The 21,613-nt window shown below is 45.6% G+C and overlaps 2 protein-coding genes across 2 annotated transcripts; both read left to right on the top strand.

The window, feature by feature from the left end:
* Nucleotides 1–1,869: 1,869 nt before the first annotated feature.
* On the top strand, nt 1,870–12,061 carry LOC142766082 (uncharacterized). The gene is made up of 3 exons (XM_075867921.1): nt 1,870–3,209; nt 7,715–11,844; nt 12,002–12,061. The coding sequence occupies exons 1-3, from the start codon at nt 1,937–1,939 to the stop codon at nt 12,059–12,061; spliced, it is 5,463 nt and encodes a 1,820-aa protein (XP_075724036.1). The 5' UTR covers nt 1,870–1,936.
* LOC142803109 (uncharacterized) lies at nt 11,914–20,508 on the top strand. The gene is made up of 3 exons (XM_075888215.1): nt 11,914–13,507; nt 13,775–17,113; nt 19,705–20,508. The coding sequence occupies exons 1-3, from the start codon at nt 12,082–12,084 to the stop codon at nt 20,448–20,450; spliced, it is 5,511 nt and encodes a 1,836-aa protein (XP_075744330.1). The 5' UTR covers nt 11,914–12,081; the 3' UTR covers nt 20,451–20,508.
* The last annotated feature ends 1,105 nt before the right edge of the window (nt 20,509–21,613 follow it).

Genomic DNA, 21,613 nt, shown 5'->3' with positions numbered 1-21,613 from the left:
TTATCGTAAATGCGAAAACAAATAAAGTAGAAAGATATTTCAATAACGCCACGTTCATTCTGAGCAGCTCGTAGTTAAAGAGGGCATGGTCGCGCGTGAGACACTGAAGAAAAACGACAACATAAGCCTTGTGCTTGTGATAACAACGTTTTCTATTTATTATATATGAAATTTAGTAGTCTTAAATGGGTACATCAGAAATTACTTCTCTTTCAAGTTGACGTCATAACATCTAGTGTGATGTGAAAAAAAATCACAGCATATGCACGGAGTGAATGATGATGACTGGGACGAAGCGCTGGAGGGTTATATATACAAATACTGTATATATCTATACAAGAAATTCTACAATGAATAAGTGGTACCTACACGTCGCTTCCGTTCCCCCTTCATTATAACGGCTTTATGGTCGGTGAAGTGGTGGATCGGTGATGGGGCATAGTGAGATGTTTGCAAGGGCGAAGTAGTGGGCAGTTTGCAAAGGTGGAACTATATGTAGTCACGTAAAAACAAGGAATGGACACTGTTTGACAATTTATGGTTCTTTAACGCGCACCTGGATACAATTACACGACCATCTTGCATTTCATATTGGCTACTTTTAAACAATATTTGCTTCACGGTCAGTGAAGTGGTGGATCGGTGATGGGGCATAGTGAAATGTTTGCAAGGACGAAGTAGTGGGCAGTTTGCAAAGGTGGAACTATATGTAGTCACGTAAAAACAAGGAATGCACACTGTGGGACAATTTATGGTTCTTTAGCGCGCACCTGGATACAATTACACGACCATCTTGCATTTCATATTGGCTACTTTTAAACAATATTTGCTTCATGGTCGGTGAAGGGGTGGATCGGTGATGGGGCATAGTGAGATGTTTGCAAGGACGAAGTAGTGGGCAGTTTTGCAAAGGTGGAACTATATGTAGTCACGTAAAAACAAGGAATGGACACTGTGGGACAATTTATGGTTCTTTAACGCGCACCTGGATACAATTACACGACCATCTTGCATTTCATATTGGCTACTTTTAAACAATATTTGCTTCATGGTCGGTGAAGTGGTGGATCGGTGATGGGGCATAGTGAGATGTTTGCAAGGACGAAGTAGTGGGCAGTTTGCAAAGGTGGAACTATATGTAGTCACGTAAAAACAAGGAATGGACACTGTGGGACAATTTATGGTTCTTTAACGCGCACCTGGATACAATTACACGACCATCTTGCATTTCATATTGGCTACTTTTAAACAATATTTGCTTCATGGTCGTTGAAGTGGTAGATCGGGGATGGGGCGTAGCGGGATGTTTGCAAGGACGAAGTAGTGGTAGCCGACAAAGGTGGAACAATAGGCGGTCTCGTACGTACGTACGTACGTACGTACGTACGTACGTACATACATACATACATACATACATACATACATACATACATACATACATACATACATACATACATACATACATACATACATACATACATACATACATACATACATACATACATACATACATACATACATACATACATACATACATACATACATACATACATACATACATACATACATACATACATACATACATACATACATACATACATACATACATACAAGTGATGGACAGACCCACGCCTTTAGGAGCTTCGCCCCTAAAGCAATTAGGGCCATAGGATCCACCCCACTCTTGGCATATCCCCTCGAGCGAGGAAGTCAAATCATCCCAGCAGCATCGTCATCATCTGCAGAAGTCTCTCGGTCACGCCGGTTTTGGGGCACCAAACTACGGCTACCCGTTAAAAAGGGCAAGACCACCAACATCATCATCATCATGATCATTATCTAAATGTAGCGGCAAACGAGTCGAGCATGGCTTCCGTAACACTACGCCGAAAGAAAGACGAAAAAGAGGGCCCCGGAGAGCGGTCGCAAGGGAGTCATGTCCGGGTCGCCGTCGCGACCAACGCCACCGTCCAGGCCACAATCGATCAGTCATGAGGGCATCACCATCTCCGGGGTACGTGTGGCGCCGGTTCTGCAAGGGACGTGCAGCCAGGACCACTGGCTCATGACGGGACGCCCTCACCTGGGCGGCTACATGTCGCCCGGGGGATCGTTTGCCCTCAGCGCTTCGACCAGCCGGAGCAGCGGCAGCGCCGCGGCCGTCCACGGGACCCGCGAAAAGGGCCGCGCCGATATGGCCGCCCAGGACAAAATTCACAGCTCGGGGAGTCGTTCTCCACCGACCCCCGAGCAGGGCGGCTCCAAAATTCCAACCTGGCGTAGCTTCAGCGCCGGCAGCTGCAACTGGAGCTTCAACGCTCAGTTGCGTCCCTCCAGGCGCGAAGTGAGAGATGGCAGCGAGTTCAAGTTTTCGCTAAGAAGCAGCAGGAGCCCCTCCAGCAGCTCCGACGGATCTCTGCACTATTCCATGTTAGCACCAGACGACGCTAGCATACCGAGGAACCAGGACTCGATGGTGTCGGTGCAGCTGAGGTCACCTAAATCTCCCTCCGGCTCCGTCGAATACGCCTGCACCGCCTCGCCTTCGAGAACCGCGAACGTATTGCCGGGCTCGCCCCTCAGGAGAACCGCCCTGGATACGAAGGTGAGCACCAGAGTTACCACGACCACCGTGGCCTGGACGCCGCCAGCGCACGCCATCGGACTTACTCCACGAAGATCCAGCGTCTCTGGAATGTCGTCTCGAGAAATGCCCAAGATCGATAAACAGGAGGAGCAACGTCGACGCTCCGTGACGTTTACAGGTGCCCCCTTGATGGCAGCAGTGCCGGAAAATAGCCTACGCGAAGTGACTACCATCAACTCCACCATTCCGGAGTCAAAATCCGGGCCACCTCAAGAACAAAGTGAGTTTCCGGTGCCGAAGACTATGGAACTGCAGAACTTAGAGCCCCGACTCGGACCGCCTGAGAAGGAAGACAAGGAGGCAGAACGTGTGTCTTCGGTGGATGTACGGCTTAAACCAGGATCAGAACCATCCAAATTATTTCAAGATATAGGAGCACCAAAGGAGCCAGTAAAGAGTGAAGGCCTACAGGCTACATCGAAACGCCACTGGAGATCCACGGCCGGGCATACGCCATCAGCGGCACTGGTGTTAAAAGATGAATCGGAACAAAACACCACTCTAGGTGCTGCAAGGCCGCAGCCAGCTCCAGCGGGAGTTTCTGTTGCGAAGGAAGTGTCACGTGAGTGTGGAACTTGTGCTAGTCATGCCGTAACTACTGTTATTCAGTGCGTCTCATAGTTATGCATTAGAGCGGTGGCTACAGTAGAAATACTTGTACCGTTTAAATCAAAACTATGGAAAGGTTAGAGAGTACTTGACCTACTTCTCTACAAGTAAACGCACTGACATATACAGCGAAGCTGTGTACAACGAGCCCATTCCTGACTACACAAACAGTGACCCTCTAAACAAGAAAACCTATCAGGTATACATAAATTAGGGAAATCACACCACTCATTTGAGCTACTCGAAGAAAACAAATGAAGAAGCAGTTTGCGGCCAGCAAGTGGTCAATAAGTCATTTAATGAGCTTATTATTTAACGATCAAGCAAATAAATGAGATAAAAAACACGGTGTACCTCTGGCCAACGCAAGTTGAGGTGGAATCACTCTAAAAGAGCGTAAGGGGAACCGATGACGGGCTCTTCGTAAATATTTTAATCAAAATCTGTGCGTTTCTGCACAATTCGCCAAAATTCCATTTCACCTCTGTACACAGCTTCGTTGCTCACAGAGCAGAATGCCTCATTTGTTTACCTGTTTCAACCTAATCTGTCATAAAACGTCTATTTTATGATGCGATATCAGGACATTTATTTACCCCATCAGGTTTTTTTCGCAGGCTGCATAGCACCACGTTTAAAGCGTGACCTTGAAAGTAATATGCACGGATTTTGATGCCACGAATTCGCACAGCTACCGCCAGCAGGAAAAGCTAGTTACGACAAACTATGTCATGTTTAGATTTGTCTCAAACAATAACGATGGCCATAGATGGATTTCAAAGTCTAGCGCGTCGTAAATTTTTGTTCAAAGTGACATTCAAAGGTGAAAATGTAGATTATAAAGGTAGAGCTACTTATTTCTTTACTTCCCCAGCGCAAAGTGTCAAAGAACGCCTCCTGGTTACAAACACCCCGCTAGCATTAAAGGTAGCCATAAATTAACTTCTGTTCTTAACTATTTTATTTGTAGATATCTGACTGCGTTGACAACGCGCGTCGACACAAGTTTCGCCATTATTTGATAAGCAGTGCTTACCAATATACGGCATGTTGGTGAGCCCTTAGTTTTGACTCAACCTACTTTGCCCTGAAGTTTCAATAATAATTGTTGAGGTTTTACCGCAACCTCCTATGATTCTGAGAGACGCCATCGTTGAGGGTTCTGGAAAATTCGAACACCTGGGGTTCTTTAACGTCCACCTAAATCTATCTACACGGGACTCGAGCGTTTTCGCCTCCATCAAAAATGTGACCGCCACGGCCGGGATTCGATCCCATGCCTTGCGGGTCCGTAGTCGACGAGCACCATAACTACTATAGACCACCACGTCAGGCTCCACCGAAGTTTCGTACAACATCAGAAGCACTGACTACGCAACTAACCAAGCTAGCGGCTACATGTAATTTGTCCGGATATCGTTCGCGTTTGCGATGTATGACCGAATACGCAAACAGGCTTTCCACACCAAAGTCTTTCCCCCCGTGCGTATATACACATAAAGATAAGGCTCATCCGGTTTCCGGATTACTGGCCAGGTGGAATGCGACATAACTTGCGCTCTCCCACGATCCATTTTAGGGGTAACCCATGGCGAACGCGAAGGCAAATTTCACGACAATCTCAAATGTGATAGCAACAAATCTAGGCAATTCATTGCATTGAAACAGGGAATGGCTTGAGCACTCCGTACATAAAGCACTCTTGCTCACTTGAGCAAACCAAATTTTGCGTAATATCGCCAGAGTGATGTTTCTAAAAAATTATCATAAGAGCATCGTTTCTTGTTTCAAAACTTCATTCGGCTTACATATTAAAAAAGGTGTCATAATCTCAGTAATTTTACCACATTTCTTCTGCAGTACACAACATTAACCGCCAAAATCTTGTTTCTTTAAATCTTTTTTTTTCTGGACACTGCACAATAAACGAATAACAACGCTAGCTATACTGACTAATTTACTATACACAACGTATACTTCGCACTAAAAACATATTCAATCCCGAGGGGAAGCTAACGAAGTGAATAAAAACATAATTCTAATGCCCAGTGAGACGCAATTTACGCCATTTGATGATCTCATAAATATGAAATTTATACATAAATTGAAACCTACTAAATCATTCTTGTGTGGCAAGCCCAGTCATTAATTTTTTTTTTGGGGGGGGGGGGGGAGAATTTTTTAACATCCCCATTGACAGCAACGGGGGACCTCAATGAGGAAGCTGGTGTGAGTACAAATCGAAAGTAAGCCGTGAGTGGCAAGCATCACAAACCATGTTGTTTAAAAACATTGATAACACTTTTCACACGAAAAGAACGTTCTATTTATTTGCTTTAGGTTGAGATGTAAAAGTAATTTTAGAGGATCACCACGTGGTGTAAATTGTGTCTCAGTGTCGAACGAAGTGTTGTTTTCTACACATTCACCATTTCTCCTCGTAATATTTACAAATTTCCGAGGACTGAAAACGATTTTTACGCAAATTGTATACCTTCTGTACAGTAAGTATTGCTTGCTAAGATATCAAACGATAAAGAAGTATTTAAAGAAACGAAACGCAAACTTGTATGATTTTGGCAAAATGTCTGGATGAGCGTGTGACACGAAAATCGCGGTAACATTGTTTTTAACACCTGAGACAAATGTCCTTGCCTAATATGTAAACCAAATTTAGCGTTGAACGAGATACGATCGACGTAGACAGAAGTTTTGGACGAACATCCCTCAGACGGCATCATGGGAAATTCAGAAAGCTCTGACGTGAAGAGCTTTCTTCATCTGCGGAATATTCTAAAAATCCGCTGTTCCCCATGATTTTCTTTATTTAATACGTTCCAGGTGGTCGCTGAAATAGCTGGGAGGCATGTCTTGGATGGATAGGTCGGCGAACTCATTCATGTGTCGATTCACTCGGACTTAATCAGACTCAGATAAAGCCGCGAGTCTGAGTCTGGGTGAGTCCGGGTTAGTAATGTTTTCGTGAGTCTGAGTCCGAGTGAGTCGAAAGCGCAACTTGTATTTCTTTGAGTCTGAGTGAGTTTCACTTAATTTTGCTGACCAAACGTCCATATCTAGTCATCTTCAGCATTACTATCAGCTTTACCTGGATTCGCGTTTATACTTACATCTATACTAACAGGTTTTTTAAAGCAGTATCGTTCACACACCATTTCAGTATTTATGGACCAGACGCGTAAATTACGTGAGGGGGGGGGGGGAGGGGTACTTCGAGCTCCCCTTCACCATGTTTTCCAGGGAAGCTATTGATAAATAGGTTATGCTGTCATCTAGTAAAAAACAAATGACCTTACTGCTTTAGAAGTACCAAGAATTCCTCTTCAAATGTGCTATGTCAAACAGTGCCCAGAAGAGCACCGACTACGTCAGACATTAGTGTTAAAGAGCATTCACATCATGGTTGAAGAAGCTAATTCTACGCTAACAGCCTCATGAGCGTGCTCACTCGGACTCAGATCGAGCCGTGGGTCTGAGTCTGAGTGGGAGGGTAGTGTGTTTGCGTTATAGTCCAGTTGAGTTCGACTCGGGAAAGTTTGTGCGAGTCGGAGACCGAGTCAGTTGAAACTCGAAATATATTTAATCAGGGAGTCTGACTGAGCTCCCCTAGTTTTGCCAACCCATGCTTAGAAGACCTTCACCGCATTCACTTTAGAGAAAAATTCTTCACGGAAAGTTGTGGTTTGTGCGCCAACTCACACTACACCGTTAAGAATTTCAATAGAAAATTAGCATATGTAACCAAACTTGACCGCCATAATTCTATTATAACTTGACCTCCCCATCTTTTACAACCAAATTGATAAACTCTGCTGCACGTACACTAAAAAAAAGTCATGTAACTCTTTTTTGAGACTTCTGGCGTGCCACATATATGACTCTGTTCAAAGATACACGTTAACTCTTTTTGCGGAGTCACCATATTCTCTTCTGAGAGTCGTGTGACCCACAAGAGAGTTAACGTGACTCTTTGAAGAAAGTCATACACGTGGCAAATCAGGAACTCCCGAAAAGAATCGCACATACTGTTCCCCCCCAGTGTCGGAAAAAGAATCGCTTCTCTCATGAAGGTTCGTCTTTTTTCGTAATTGAGCAAAGCCACGAATTTACTTGGGGTTTATAATGAGCTTCCTAACGTTTTGTCAAGGCTACGTGGTGTACATTTGTTCGACGTTACGGCATGCTTTCGGTTTTGGCATTTTACCGATAAGATGACTACAAAACAACTTTCGGATGCCACAAACTTTCCAGTGTCGCAGACGTTCTTTTTGTTGTCGTCGTCGTCATTGTCGTTGTTGTTGTTGTTGTTGTTGTTGTTGTTGTTGTTGTTGTTGTTGTTGCTGTTGTTGTTGTTGTTGTTGTTGTTGTTGTTGTTGTTGTTGTTGTTGTTGTTGTTGTTGTTGTTGTTGTTGTTGTTCTAAATTATATTTTCCTCTGCAGCTGCTGAAGTATCGGATGAAGACGATTCTGCTCCCATTGCCACGATGAACATTGATGTTCCCATTTCTAAGCCGGATTATCAGCCGAGCGTCCTCCTTAGCGAGAGCGGTCGCAACGAAACTGAAGCGACCGAGATGACAGTCGCAGCACCTCCACTCCCAGCAGACCATCTTGAAAGTCAGCGAGAAGAAAAGAGGAAGAGGGACGCGTCAGCGCTCGTTGAAATCGACAAAGAGGATAGATCGATCCGAGCTGCACAGGATGCTGAAGGATTCCTGCTTTCCACGGGAACTCTTTTCGGACCCGAGGAGCACGTGATCACCGACGATGTAAAGGCAACACTTAGCCCAACCACAGTCATAGAGACACCACCGAGTAACCAAAGACTAAAGTCTGGAGAAGGAGTAGAAACCATGAAACGAGCCGATACCAAAGCATTCGGCAGCAGAGCCTTTGAAGAGGGTTCGACTCGTCCAGAAAAACGCGAAAGTGACGAACTGGCCGAAGATACAAATGTAGAAGAAATTTTTGCTGAAGCCGAAACTTACTTGCATGGAAGTAAGATGGAGGAACGAACAAAACGCCAGAGCCACGAAAGAGCCACATTTTCAGAACAGGAGCCTCAAGCGGAGCCTAAAACAACTATTTCTGATGAAATTCAAGCCCAGCCTGGGACGCCTGCAACAGCTCCAGAGGTAGACAGACGTGAGAATCATGGCGACGCGCAAGCAGCCGCAGGTAGGCACTTAGAGCAGGCTGGAAGCGCTGTACAAGCGTGCGAGGGCACACTAACGAAGAGCGCTCAGGACTCAGATGCAGTGCCAGAACAGGTTGAAGCACCACAAGCTCCAGTACAGACAAAAATCGCTCCAGAAGCTCTGCCTTACGATGAAGTAAGCGCGTCATCTCCAGTAGATTTGGTAATAGAAGAAAACAAAGTTTCGTGTGAACGAACAGTTGCAGCGGGACCACGTGAGCTTGAGGCTAAAACAGACATTCAGTTACCCGAAATTACCCATGAGCTACCCATTCGCCCAAAGACGACCGGAGGGTCACTAGAAGGTGAAAGCCAAATTACGGATCACGCAAAACACAACAGAACTAAATCGAGAGAGGAATGTTCGCTTGCCCGATCTTTCGATAAATCTAGGGAAACCAGAACATTACGGGAAGTAAGCCAAGCTCAAAAAGAAATGAAGCCAACTGAAGTACTGGAAATTCCCACTAAAGAAACAGCAGCCGCAACCGAAGCTCTAGCACGAGATAAATTTGCATCTCCAATTGAGGCTGATTCTGCAGCGCAAACTGTCCGGCCAAAACCTGTCACCGATATCCGGTCACCCGGAATTGAAGATGAGCATTCCATGCACTCAAGGCCAATGGGAGGGCTATTCGAAAGGGGCCGGATCATTGCTGAAACTGTTGAGCGTGAAGATATCAAACTAGAGTCCGAAACTGGACCTTGGAAGTTTGCTCATATATCAAGAGAGACAACAGCAGAAGCAAGTAACAAACATGAAGGAGCAACAGAAACTAATCAAATTAAAGCAATCGCTGACGTAGCAACGCCTGGTGGTCAAAATGAACCACAAGTACAACATGAAGCTGCTGTTGCATCTACGGCAGCATCAGAATATGCAAAATCTAAATCCAAGGGACATTTCACACCACCTGAGATAGAAGATGAACATTCCTTGTTTCAAAGAGCGACAGAAGGCCCGCTTGAAAGCGAATTCCACCCCTCTGAACAGGCAAACCATCAGAAAATAAAAACTTCAGCTCCTGAAACGCTCCTCGCACCTAGAAGCTTAGTACACAAGCCTGAAGAGGAAAAAATGTCAGTGAACTTTAGGGAACCACGTGTAGAAGCCAGAATTTCATTAAATAAACCAGCCTATGAAGCTGAAACAGCCACAGCGGAAGGTTTAGACCACGACGATGTTAGAGCACCTATTGCGCCTGCGCATGTTCCTGATAATTTCGGTCATGCATCCAAACACGAAACATGGCCTCCTCATATTCAGGCCTTCTTTTTGAAATCAACGGCGACAGGAGCACTACTTAAAGAGGACAGCTCTATTATAGAAAATGCCAAAAATGGAGAGACCAACGCAGTCATGGCAGGATCCGAAGAGGCCAAAGATGCCGTGGATGGTTCAGATGCCGGACCTCATTACTTATTCCAAATGCCAGAAGAGAAAAGAGCGTTTGTTGAAGTTAGTGAACTGCAAAGAGGAGGCAGAAGGACTCCAGCAAGTGAGTCCACCACTTCAAAAACAGAGCAAGATGTTAGGCGTGAACCGAAACCCGTTGCTCGGCCGCCTGAAATTCAGAAAGAGTTTTTTCTTGAACCAAGAGTGACGGGAGGCTTACTCGAGGAACACAACGCAATTATAGAACATGTCACATCGGATAAAGACGATGTATCAGAAGCAGAATCAGTTGCGGAACTTTATATTTTAGTACATGTAACTGAACCGACAACAGCGTTGGTGGAAGTAGGTGAACCGCATGACAAAGGCAAAACCACAGTAACTGAACCAACCAATGAACGCACAGTGAAGTCTCTGATGCGTGAATCTAAATCTAAGCTCAACAGGCGGATGCCTGAAATTGAAGACGAGTTCTTTCTTCAACCTAGGGTGACGGGAGGCCTTCTCGAAAAAGACGGCACGGTTTTAGAGTATGCAAGATCAGAAAAGGTCAAACCTGACATGGACGGATCAGAAATCGAACCGTATTACTTGTTCCATGTGCCTGAAGAAAAAAGAGCATTTGTTGAAGTTGGTGAACTACACGGAGAAAGCACAAAGACTTTACGAAGTGACTCAAGCGCTAATGGAGCAGCGGAAAATGCTGAGCGTGAACCGAAGCTCGATTCTCGTCTCCCTGAAATTAAGAGGGAGTTCTTCCTTGAACCCAGCATGACGGGAGGCTGTTTAGAAGTGGAGAGCATGATTACGGATCATGGCAAATCTGAAGGAGTCAAAGCTGACGTAGATGGATCAGATACGGAACCGTATTACTTGTTCCACGTGGCCGAACAGAAAAGAGCATTTGTTAAAGTCGGTGAACTGCACAGAGAAGGCAGAAGGACTCAAGGAAGCGAGTCAAATGCTGAAATAGCAGCGGAAAGTGTTAAGCGTGAACCGAAACTCGATGGTCGTCCCCCTGAAGTTAAGAGGGATTGGTTTCTTCAACCTTACGTGACAGGATGCTGTTTAGAAGTGGAAAACATGATTACGGATCATGAAACATCTGAAGGAGTGAAAGCTGACGTGGACGGATCAGAAATAGAACCTTATTACTTGTTCCATATGCTTGAAGAGAAAAGAGCCTTTGTTGAAGTTGGTGAGCTGCACGGAGAATGCAGATTGACTTTAGGAAGTGAGTCAAGCACTGAAGGAGCAGCGGATTATGTCGAGCGCGAACCGAAACTCGATGGTTGTCACCCTGAAATTAAGAGGGAGTTCTTTGTGCCACCTAACGTGACGGGAGGCTGCTTAGAAGTGGACAGCATCATTACGAATCATGACAAATTTGAAGACGTCGAAGTTGACGTGGATAAATCAGATATCGAACCATATTACTTGTTCCACATGCCTGAAGAGAAAAGAACATTTGTTGAAGTTGGTGAACTGCACAGAGAAGGCAGGAGGACTCCAGGAAGTGATTCAAGTGCTGAAGGAGCAGTGGAACATGTTGAGCATGAACCGAAACTCAATGATCGTCTCCCTGAAATTAAGAGGGAGCTCATCCTTCAACCTAACGTGACGGGAGGTTGCTTAGAAGTGATTACGAATCATGACAAATCTGAAGGAGCCGAAGCTGACGTGGATAAATCAAATATCGAACCATATTACTTCTTCCACATGCCTGAAGAGAAAAGAGCACTTGGTGAAGTTGGTGAACTGCACGGAGAACGCAGGACTCCAGGAAGTGAGTCAGGCGCTGAAGGAGCAGCGAAGAATGTTGAGCGTGAGCCGAAACTCGAAGCTCGTCTTCCTGAAATTAGCAGGGAGCTTTTTTTTGAACATGGTGTGATGGGAGGCTATCTAGAAGGGCGCTGCAGTAGCGTGGAAGCTACCAAGCATGTCGATGAAGATAAACCTGCTGCTGCACTGGCTGTTGTACTTTCTCCTATAAGTGAGAAACACTGCGAGACAAATGGGTTGATGGAACCATATGAAAGCCACGAAGAAGGTAAAGCGGAAGAAGAACCGAAAGTGGTGACATCATCAATTGAAACTGCAGCATTGGTGCGACGATCACTTGGTGATTCAACAGCATCCGAGGATGCAGGTGGCCGTGATACCAAAGAAGGTCATCAGGGGACATCAAATATAGCCAGAATTTCGCTTGGACCAATGGTAACTGGGGGGCTGCTCGAAAAGAAAAGCAGCATTTCGGAGCATGTCGAATCTGACAAAGCTATAACAGCGGCAACCATACTCACCGAGCCTTGCGCCCTAAGCCACACGCATGGGGAGTTCGTGACATCTGTAGAAGCACATAAACTCACTGAAATCAAATCAGTTGAAGAGATTCCAGCTCTTATTGAAGCAACTTCATCAGCAGCTGAAGCTGTGCCAGAAGTGGCATGCGAAGCACCTACTGAAACTCATTTGTCGGAGTTGAGCAAGTCTGTAGCAAAAGTAGATGATGAAAGACACGTGTATGGGGAAGAACTTTTCATTAACCCGAGAGTGGCAGGAGGACTTCTTGATGTTGTACAAGTTGTACCACAAAGCCGTTCTGCACTTGTCGACGAGCCATCTATTGTTAGCAGAATGAAGCCTAGTGGTGCAGCTGTTTCTCCCAGAGCACTGCCGGAAGAATTTCTGTGGACCTATCCAATGGTGACAGGTGGTTTGTTAGAATTTGACGTTTTCATGTGTGGTGGTGCTTCTGGACCAGAGCAAAAGACATCCATGTCTTGTGAAAAGAGAGAAAGGAATAAGTCGTCACTTGAAGATTTCATTGCCACAGAGAGAACCGTGTCAACGCATCAAACAAGTACGTCACATGTAGGCGAACGAGCCCTCGCTTGTCCCGCTGGTCCCACTGTCACACTGTGTACATCAGACACTGATGTTTGTGGGATACTTGCGGAAAAACTGGCACCCGCACATTATGCCCAAGTCACGCCTTTGTCTTCGAGCAGAGAGTTGAGCGATGACCGGAGTAAAACACAGCCCGCGAAAACACCTGCGGGAGTCAAACTACCGAAGAGCTGTTCAGGAGCTGCATTCAATACAGACACGCCTTTTGCATTTAGTGCTGCAAAACGCTCCTTGATTGACACTTCCTCTGAGATTCAGCTTCCTTCATCTGCACTGAAGCCAACTCTGTCGTGGACGCTTGTTCAAGATATTTTTAACACGTCAACACGAACGGAAGAAAAGCCGGCCTACATTGATTCGAGGATTCCTTTTTGTGGCACGCAGTACGATTCAGACTTTACTTATCGCGCATCTACGTCATCAAAGGCTACTAATGAGATCACCAATCCTAAGGAAAAAGTGTCTGTGACGCCTCAAAATTCCTTGGAAGTAGAGCTTGGATTTGTGCCCACAACGGACATGAATATGACCGTCAAAGATAAGAGTAGTCACTCAGACTTGTCTACTCCAGTCGAACAGCACTTGCCGTCTGTGGAACGTGGCATCCTCCCTGCTGTATCATCTGAGCACTATCATTCTTCTGACAGGCGGCCATTGGATAACACGAGAGAACAAATGCCTAAACGCAAGAAACCCGTTAAAGAAAGCGAAGAAGGTGGCGGGAAAGCTAGTAAGTGAATTTTATAGATACTTTTCGTGTTGATTATTTGGCAAGCTTTACAGATAACCCCGAATCATAAACTTAAGCTTGCCTTTATCTCTCCCTTAAGCTTGCCTTTATAACACCTGGCCATTCTTCTTCAAACGGAGTTATACATTTAGCAAAAACATTGCATATCGTTATACAGCTGTGAAATACGTACTAGGTGTAGCACCTAAAAGCGATGTCAGCAGTATGGCTTTAATTTTTAATTAATATGTTTTGTGTCGCTTTCAGAGCCGGAAGAAGCCGAAGACGTGAGCTACAAAAGTAATGAACAAGTCGGCAGTGAAAAGGCACTGGGTTCACCAGCCTTCCATAACCTAGACTCGGACAGCAGCGCACTTGCCGATGGTGGGAGGTGTTTTTCAGATACTGATGTACCTAAAAAAATATCGAAGTTGATTCAGAAAAAACAAGCCGACAACCTGTTTATCCCCTGTATCAGTAAAGATGAAAGAGAGCTGAGGAAAATAATTCGAAGCGAAATAAAAGAGTCAAACAAGAATATTGCAGAGTATCGCAAAGAAGTCAGTGGCAAAAAGAGCGCAAAACGTGTGGGAGCCACTACTACAGGAAAGGATAAAGTCGCTGAAGTGGAACGAAGTATGTCCAAGCCGAATCTAGAAGAGCAGGTACCAGATACAAGAACGGCAGGAGAAGTTTTAATGGTTGGAAAAAACTCAGTCTTAGCGGACAGAGAAGTGTTAAAACGGGTTCCCACAGGACACGAACTATCAAGCCAACCGCTGCTATTGGCAGGTTCTGTTGACGTGCGAACTTCAGCTACTTCACTTGAACACAATCTTCCAACTTTCGACGAGCACAGGGCGCAATCAGATGTCGCAGCAACCGAACGTACACTCCACACGGCGCATGAGGCTGGTATGGTGGAAGCAAGGAACGCTGACGAAAGACTAGAAATTGCATCGGAGCAGAAACATGCATCAGATGAAACCACCACAGAGGAAAAGGTGCCACTTTCTCTAACACAAGACATGCATCCTGTTATTTCTGAAACTATTGCACAACATGAACATTCATCAAGTTTGTCAACCACTTCTGAAATCGACAAGTCTAACTCGCCAGCGGAAAGTGAAAATTTTCGTCCAGAGGGAATACCAGACCCCGTTGCTAGTCTAGTAGCATTCTTCGAACAGCGTGATTCAGCACAGACAACTGATCGAAAGCCCAACATACCTTCCGATGAGTCTAATGGTGCCGAACCTCTAGAGAAAGAAAGGCACCTAAGTGAATCAAAAAGAGAACCCGAGACGTACACAGCCATACATAGTAAGGAATCTATCGTGGCCAGAGCTGACGCCTGGGCGTCACCGCCTTTAGTTACGGAGAAGTGTGCTCTTCCTGAAAACGCAAGCGCAGCATCAAACGAAGGTGGTGTACTGGAGGGCAACAAAAGCACAGAGGAAATACCGCAAGCTGAAGAAAAGCACAAAATCGAAGCCCCCGAGATTGCTACCGATGCGAATACACCACATAAAGTGGTGGAAGTGGCGATGACAGGCACAGAACTGCATGAGGACAAGTCTGATTCTTCCGCAAAAGTGTCTTCATCAAAAGAAGTCGAAGGTAGGCAGTCACCCCCTGCAGTTGCAGAAGAGGACGCACTTCCTGTGGCTGTAAGAGCAGAACACAAGAAAGACAAATCTCTTGCAGGTTGTGGAAAAGTACAACACACCGGAGGATACAATAGTATCACCAAAGCAGTGCCAAGTATAGCCGAAGCGAAGCGATCCCCTGGGGATAAGGACGTGTATATGATGAGTGCGGAAGAGAGTAAAATGAAGCCTACTCCTTCAGCAGAGGCCCAGTCTATGCAGAAACTCAGAGGCTCGCAGTCACCGCCTGTAGTTACGGAACAGCGTGCTCTTCCTGATGACGCAACTGCCGTGCCACCGAAACACGGTGAACAGGAAGGATTGGGAGCCACTGTAAAAATGGAGCACACCGGAGGAGAAAGTTATATGATCAAAAAAATGCCCACTGCCGCATTGTCAAAACAGTATCACGGAAATAGGGATTCGAACTTGACAAGTACGAAAGTGAGCGAAAAGAAGCCTCATTCTTCTGAAAAGGGTCAGCACCTGAAAGGGCCACAGTCATCGCGTGGACTCACTAAAGAGGACGCACATCCAGAGGTCGCAAGAGTAGTATCAGCAGGACAAACTTACGAAAGAGATAAAAAAGGGCAGAACACAGGAGAAGAAAACAGCGTCACCGTTGTCTTGCCCAGTGCAATCTCTGGAGAAAAGAACCAGGAAGTATCACGTACTGAAACGGTTCTGCGCAAGCCTCCTATTTTAGGAAGAGACGAATCCGCTCTAGTGGTTGAGGGCTGGCAGCATACGTCCGCTGCGATAGAAAAATACGCACTCTCCGATGATCAAAGCTCTACTCATAAGGACCTTCAACATCAATCACTCTCATCTGCAGAATGGGCAAACGCGAATGTTATGACAGAGACAGAAGCCGCGACAGACGAGAGAATTATAGGGGAATCAAAGGAAAGCCCGTCGTACTCACGATTGCTGAAAACTAAGAATAAAGTGCAAGAGGAGCATGGCGGAACCGTATCTCAAGCTCGTACTTTTAAGTTCACTATTCCAACTGGCACTTCAGACTACTCTATGATGAACGACCTAAATACGGGCGTCGTCTTCACCACGATCAAGTCGGCATCATCTTATACTGGAAGTCCCCGGCGCCGAAAGGAAAAAGCGGACAACGCAGATGAGGAATTCGTATATCTTAGCAGCGGCAGTAGTTCGCCTCGCGGGGAGCTTACTTTACTCAAGAAGAGGTCTTCCTGCCGTCTCGTTAGAATAGCCGATGATTGTGGTAATGAGATCAGCCCTACAACTGCAAACTCGCCTCCAGGGTCTCCCGCAAAGCAGTACTTCAAGGCGTTCTTCCAACAGGGGCAAGCCGCACCTTATACTGACGATCTCACGAAACCTCACGCGCCCTGCAAGTTAACTAACCGTCTGATTTCTAATATATCATGTAACGATGATAGCTCGACCTCTCACCACTCGGAAAAAAAGAAGACTGGCAGCGACGAACAAGATGCTCAAACTAGAGACCCATACGGCGAGTCCGCACATCCTTCACGTTCAAGTTTACCGAGTGAAAGGAAGGAAAACGTTGAGAGCGACATTTCCAAAAGCCGGCTCCTACGAGCGGACTACGCTCATAGCGCCGTTTGGCCGCCAAAGATTAGTCCGCCGCACCATGACACCAAGGTACTGTCGATTCTTCGCTGCAAGCTGTGCGGGCAGTCCGTCTTCCGCGGTAACCCAACGCACGCCGAAATGTGCTCGAGCTACCACAGGGACTCAGCCGTACCTCCCGCGACAAGTGGAGTCCCGCCTACACCGCAGTTTCTGGAGCAGTACGTCCTGAGTGTCGTAGACGAAGACGACGTCAGCGACGTCCTCCGGCAAGCGTGGAGAGATGGAGACACCGCCATCCTTGCTCCTTCGGTGTGGTCGCTGTACCACTGCGCTCCCAGCTTCTTCTACATTATCAGGGAGAAAGCAATACCACCTTCCTCTCGTGAGTAACACGCTTACTAAAATGGCAGGCAATTGGGGACATTGGTTCATGATCGAAGGTGCTGCATAGCGCAAACAAGACAAGGACTTAAGGAAGAGACGACAACACACAGAACGCTCTGTGTGTCTTAGTCTCTTCGTTTAGTCCTCGTCTTGCTTGTGCAGTTAAACATTTGTTATATCGGTATTTAATGCATGAACAATAGTTGCCATGTTTTTACAAGTTTCTCTCTATGTGATGAGCAGCGCATATGATCCAACACACACACACACACACACACACACACACACATACATACATATATATATATATATATATATATATATATATATATATATATATATATATATATATATATATATATATATATATATATATAGGAAAAGAAGTGTATACCTAAGGGCTCGTTTTTCCGTGTTTTTAACACAATAATAATGAGATATAACAGACAGTAATGCCAAGGAATGTACAGGGGAAGTTATTAACATTAATGGAATATAAATAAGAAGAAAGAAAAGTGGATGAAAAAATTACCAACTGTAAGCAGGAATCGAACCTACGACCTTCGAATTACGCGTTCGATGCTCTAACCACTGAGCTATTACAGCGGCACTCCCTCCATCCACTTTTTTGGGTTTATCTGTGAATTTAGAAGTAGGAGCGACAGTCAGCGCCATCTATAAGCCAAACAACGAGTGTGAAAACACTCTTATGCGCATGTTTGGCGTCACGTAGCACGTGAACTTATTATGAGCGGGCAGCTGATTAATTGTCCCTCTTATACAACCTAAACACACCAAGTCTGCCAGTACGAGACCCTCGTTCAATGAAATAAGGGAAAGAAGTGTATACCTAAGGGCTCGTTTTTCCGTGTTTTTAACACAATAATAATGAGATATAACAGACAGTAATGCCAAGGAATGTACAGGGGAAGTTATTAACATTAATGGAATATAAATAAGAAGAAAGAAAAGTGGATGAAAAAATTACCAACTGTAAGCAGGAATCGAACCTACGACCTTCGAATTACGCGTTCGATGCTCTAACCACTGAGCTATTACAGCGGCACTCCCTCCATCCACTTTTTTGGGTTTATCTGTGAATTTAGAAGTAGGAGCGACAGTCAGCGCCATCTATAAGCCAAACAACGAGTGTGAAAACACTCTTATGCGCATGTTTGGCGTCACGTAGCACGTGAACTTATTATGAGCGGGCAGCTGATTAATTGTCCCTCTTATACAACCTAAACACACCAAGTCTGCCAGTACGAGACCCTCGTTCAATGAAATAAGGGAAAGAAGTGTATACCTAAGGGCTCGTTTTTCCGTGTTTTTAACACAATAATAATGAGATATAACAGACAGTAATGCCAAGGAATGTACAGGGGAAGTTATTAACATTAATGGAATATAAATAAGAAGAAAGAAAAGTGGATGAAAAAATTACCAACTGTAAGCAGGAATCGAACCTACGACCTTCGAATTACGCGTTCGATGCTCTAACCACTGAGCTATTACAGCGGCACTCCCTCCATCCACTTTTTTGGGTTTATCTGTGAATTTAGAAGTATCCACTTTTCTTTCTTCTTATTTATATTCCATTAATGTTAATAACTTCCCCTGTACATTCCTTGGCATTACTGTCTGTTATATCTCATGTATATATATATATATATATATATATATATATATATATATATATATATATATATATATATATATATATATATATATATATAGAGAGAGAGAGAGAGAGAGAGAGAGAGAGAGAGAGTACTGCCTATCACTCATGTCTTTCATTAGTGTTCAATATACGGCATGAACGTCACACTACTTTGCGATGATTACCTTCAGTGCATGTAAGTGCATACATAGTGTTCTAGTGACATGACTCATTAGGCACTAAAATCCGAGGAATGCAGTCTACATCTTTCTATCCCATCTTTTTACAGTGGTAGCTTGCCTTACCTAACATCTGTTATGACAATTCAACCCACACAAACTGCTACATGAAAGGTCGTTTGGCTGTGCAGGTCAATCGTGTATACGACATAAAGACAGAGTCGCTGTGTAAATTATGCGGATTTGTTTGAGCTAGACAATCTATGAAGCTGCAGTAACATAGATGCACATATAAAAAGTGCGGTCAAAATGTAGACAGAAAGTGAAACATGTTCAAACTATGAGACAACAGTGGCTGATTGTCTGTACTTCTTTTCGCCAATCTAAACTTTTCAGCTCTGTATTTCAACTACAAGGATGCTAACTGTATAATCCCTAACGCAAGCCTTCAGCCTGCAGTAATACCATTTCTTTCGTAACTTAAGCCCGCGTGCGTTGCAGATAGTACGCGTAGGAGAACACTTCTAATGCCTGCCTTGTAATGCTCATGCGCACATAATGCTCCCTACGTCGTGCTGGCACCTCTCTCTATTTGGTATTCAGTGCCAGGACGACCCAGTTTTTTTCCCTCGATGTAAAGGTTTTTAACACGCACATGTAGAGTAAATGCATGAGCCATTTGTCAACGTCCCCTATGTGAACGAAGCATGCTCCGTGGCGCTCGATCGTCACGCGTGCATTCTCTCACAGGCGGCGACGTGTGCGCGTCGGCCTGCATCATCACATTCGGCGACGAGGTGTCCTTCTGCGGCTTCTTCCACATCTCCCGGGAGCGCGACAACTCGGGACTGAGCCGCACGCTCTGGAACCGGATGCTGCACGCTTGCCAGGGAAAGAACGTGTGCAGCGCCATGCCGCAGGCGCGCGCCCTGCCGTTCCTGCGTCGCTACCACTTCCTCGTGTCCTACTGGGGCGACATCGTCTACTGCCACGTAACGCTGCGCGGGGGCTCTTTCCCGGCTCCCAGCGCGAGCCGTGACGGCTTGGTCGTCAGGGACTTGGACTTGAAGCGCGACTCGGAGGCAGTGATCGAGTACGACCACGGCGTGTTCGGTTTCGACAGAAGCTACTACCTGCGCGTCGCGCTCGCCGAGAAGGAGCAGACGGTCAAGGTGGCGACGGTCGCGTCCTCCGAGGGCCACGTCACGGTGGCTGGCTATGTGGGCGTTCAGACGGACGAGCGCGGACGGCCCGCGCTCCGGTGGCTGTTCGCAGACGGTGACGAAGCGGCGCTAGCGCTGATGCACGCCGTCGTCGAGGCGTGCCCCAAGATCCGAGAGAAAGGTTTGGTGGGCGCCTTCTACGCAGCGTCCCACGCGACGGGCGTTATACTGAACAGCGTCAACAAGAAGTTCATGGAACCTTGGATCCTGTTGTACAACACGAGGGAACCCTTCTTAAGATACGACAAGATTGTCAGTCTCACCCTCATCTGAAACGATCGACCGGCCGTCCGCGTGCTTAATAAATATTCTTGGAGGTGGCGCACGTGAATCGGGAAGCGTAGCTATATGTCTCGGCAGCGTCACAGCCTTTAAAGAATACGGTAAGGAAGGCCTTACGCGAGAGGCTGCTTGACGCCAGCAACTGAATCGTGCTGCTTTTAAACAAAAATAGCGGCAGTGCAGACGTTCCTTCGTGTATTACGAGATCTGCCATGAAACTGAATCGAAATATATAGCGTACTAATGGAAACAACTAGCATCAGTGTAACGTAAATTTTATGTGGTTAGATGACCTTGGAAGATCTTAATTGAAGTATGACGTATGTTGTGGTCTATATGGATTGTTTTAAGGATTCGAACGTGGGTAATTTTCGCGTAGGAACGCGCTTCTCTCGAACATTTTGACCATGACGCCGAAATAATGCGTCCGATAATTTCGAAATCATCGTAATTTTACGGTAGTTAGCCAGTTCCGAAACTTTTTTTATCATTTTACGGCCAAGATTCCGCATGAAAATAAAAAGTCCTATCGCATTTCTGTGGAGTCTGTCTTCTGTGTGTAAAAAGCTGTGTTCGCTTTAAGGCTGGGCGCTGTCCTGAATAGCGTCCAACGAACAGACGAACATTATTGCTGCATTTCCATTGTTCGGCTGAATCAAAGCGCAAGGATAATTTTCTGTAATTAACTTGACCTCTGCCAATTCGTATTCGTAAATAAAGTGGCCCTTTGCACACAGCATAATACATCTGCTTAATTGATTGGTCGATTGATATGTGGGGTTTAACGTCCCAAAACCACGACATGACTATGAGAGACGCCGTATAGTGAAGGGATCCAGAAATTTCTACCACCTGTGGTTTTTTAACGTGCACCCAAATCTGAACACACGGGCCTACAGCATTTTTGCCTCCATCAAAAATGCAGCCGCCCCAGTAGGAATTCGATCCCGCGCGCGGCCTGCGGGTTTACAGCCAAGTATACTTAGCCACTAAACCGCCGCGGCGGCACATGATACATCTGCGCTTGTGCTGTAGCTTGAACGTCCTATACGCATTCCAATGGGTTACAGTGTCGTTGAAGCAGCCAGACAAAGACGAAGAATTTTGTGAAGTTGTTGCTGTTCTATTTCACGAAAATTGCTTTTTTACAGTGT

The sequence above is a fragment of the Rhipicephalus microplus genome, chromosome 1 (assembly GCF_043290135.1).
Source record: "Rhipicephalus microplus isolate Deutch F79 chromosome 1, USDA_Rmic, whole genome shotgun sequence".
NCBI lineage: Eukaryota > Metazoa > Arthropoda > Arachnida > Ixodida > Ixodidae > Rhipicephalus > Rhipicephalus microplus.
The sequence above is the reverse complement of the archived record's forward strand: the minus strand, read 5'-3'. Positions and strand labels throughout refer to the sequence as shown.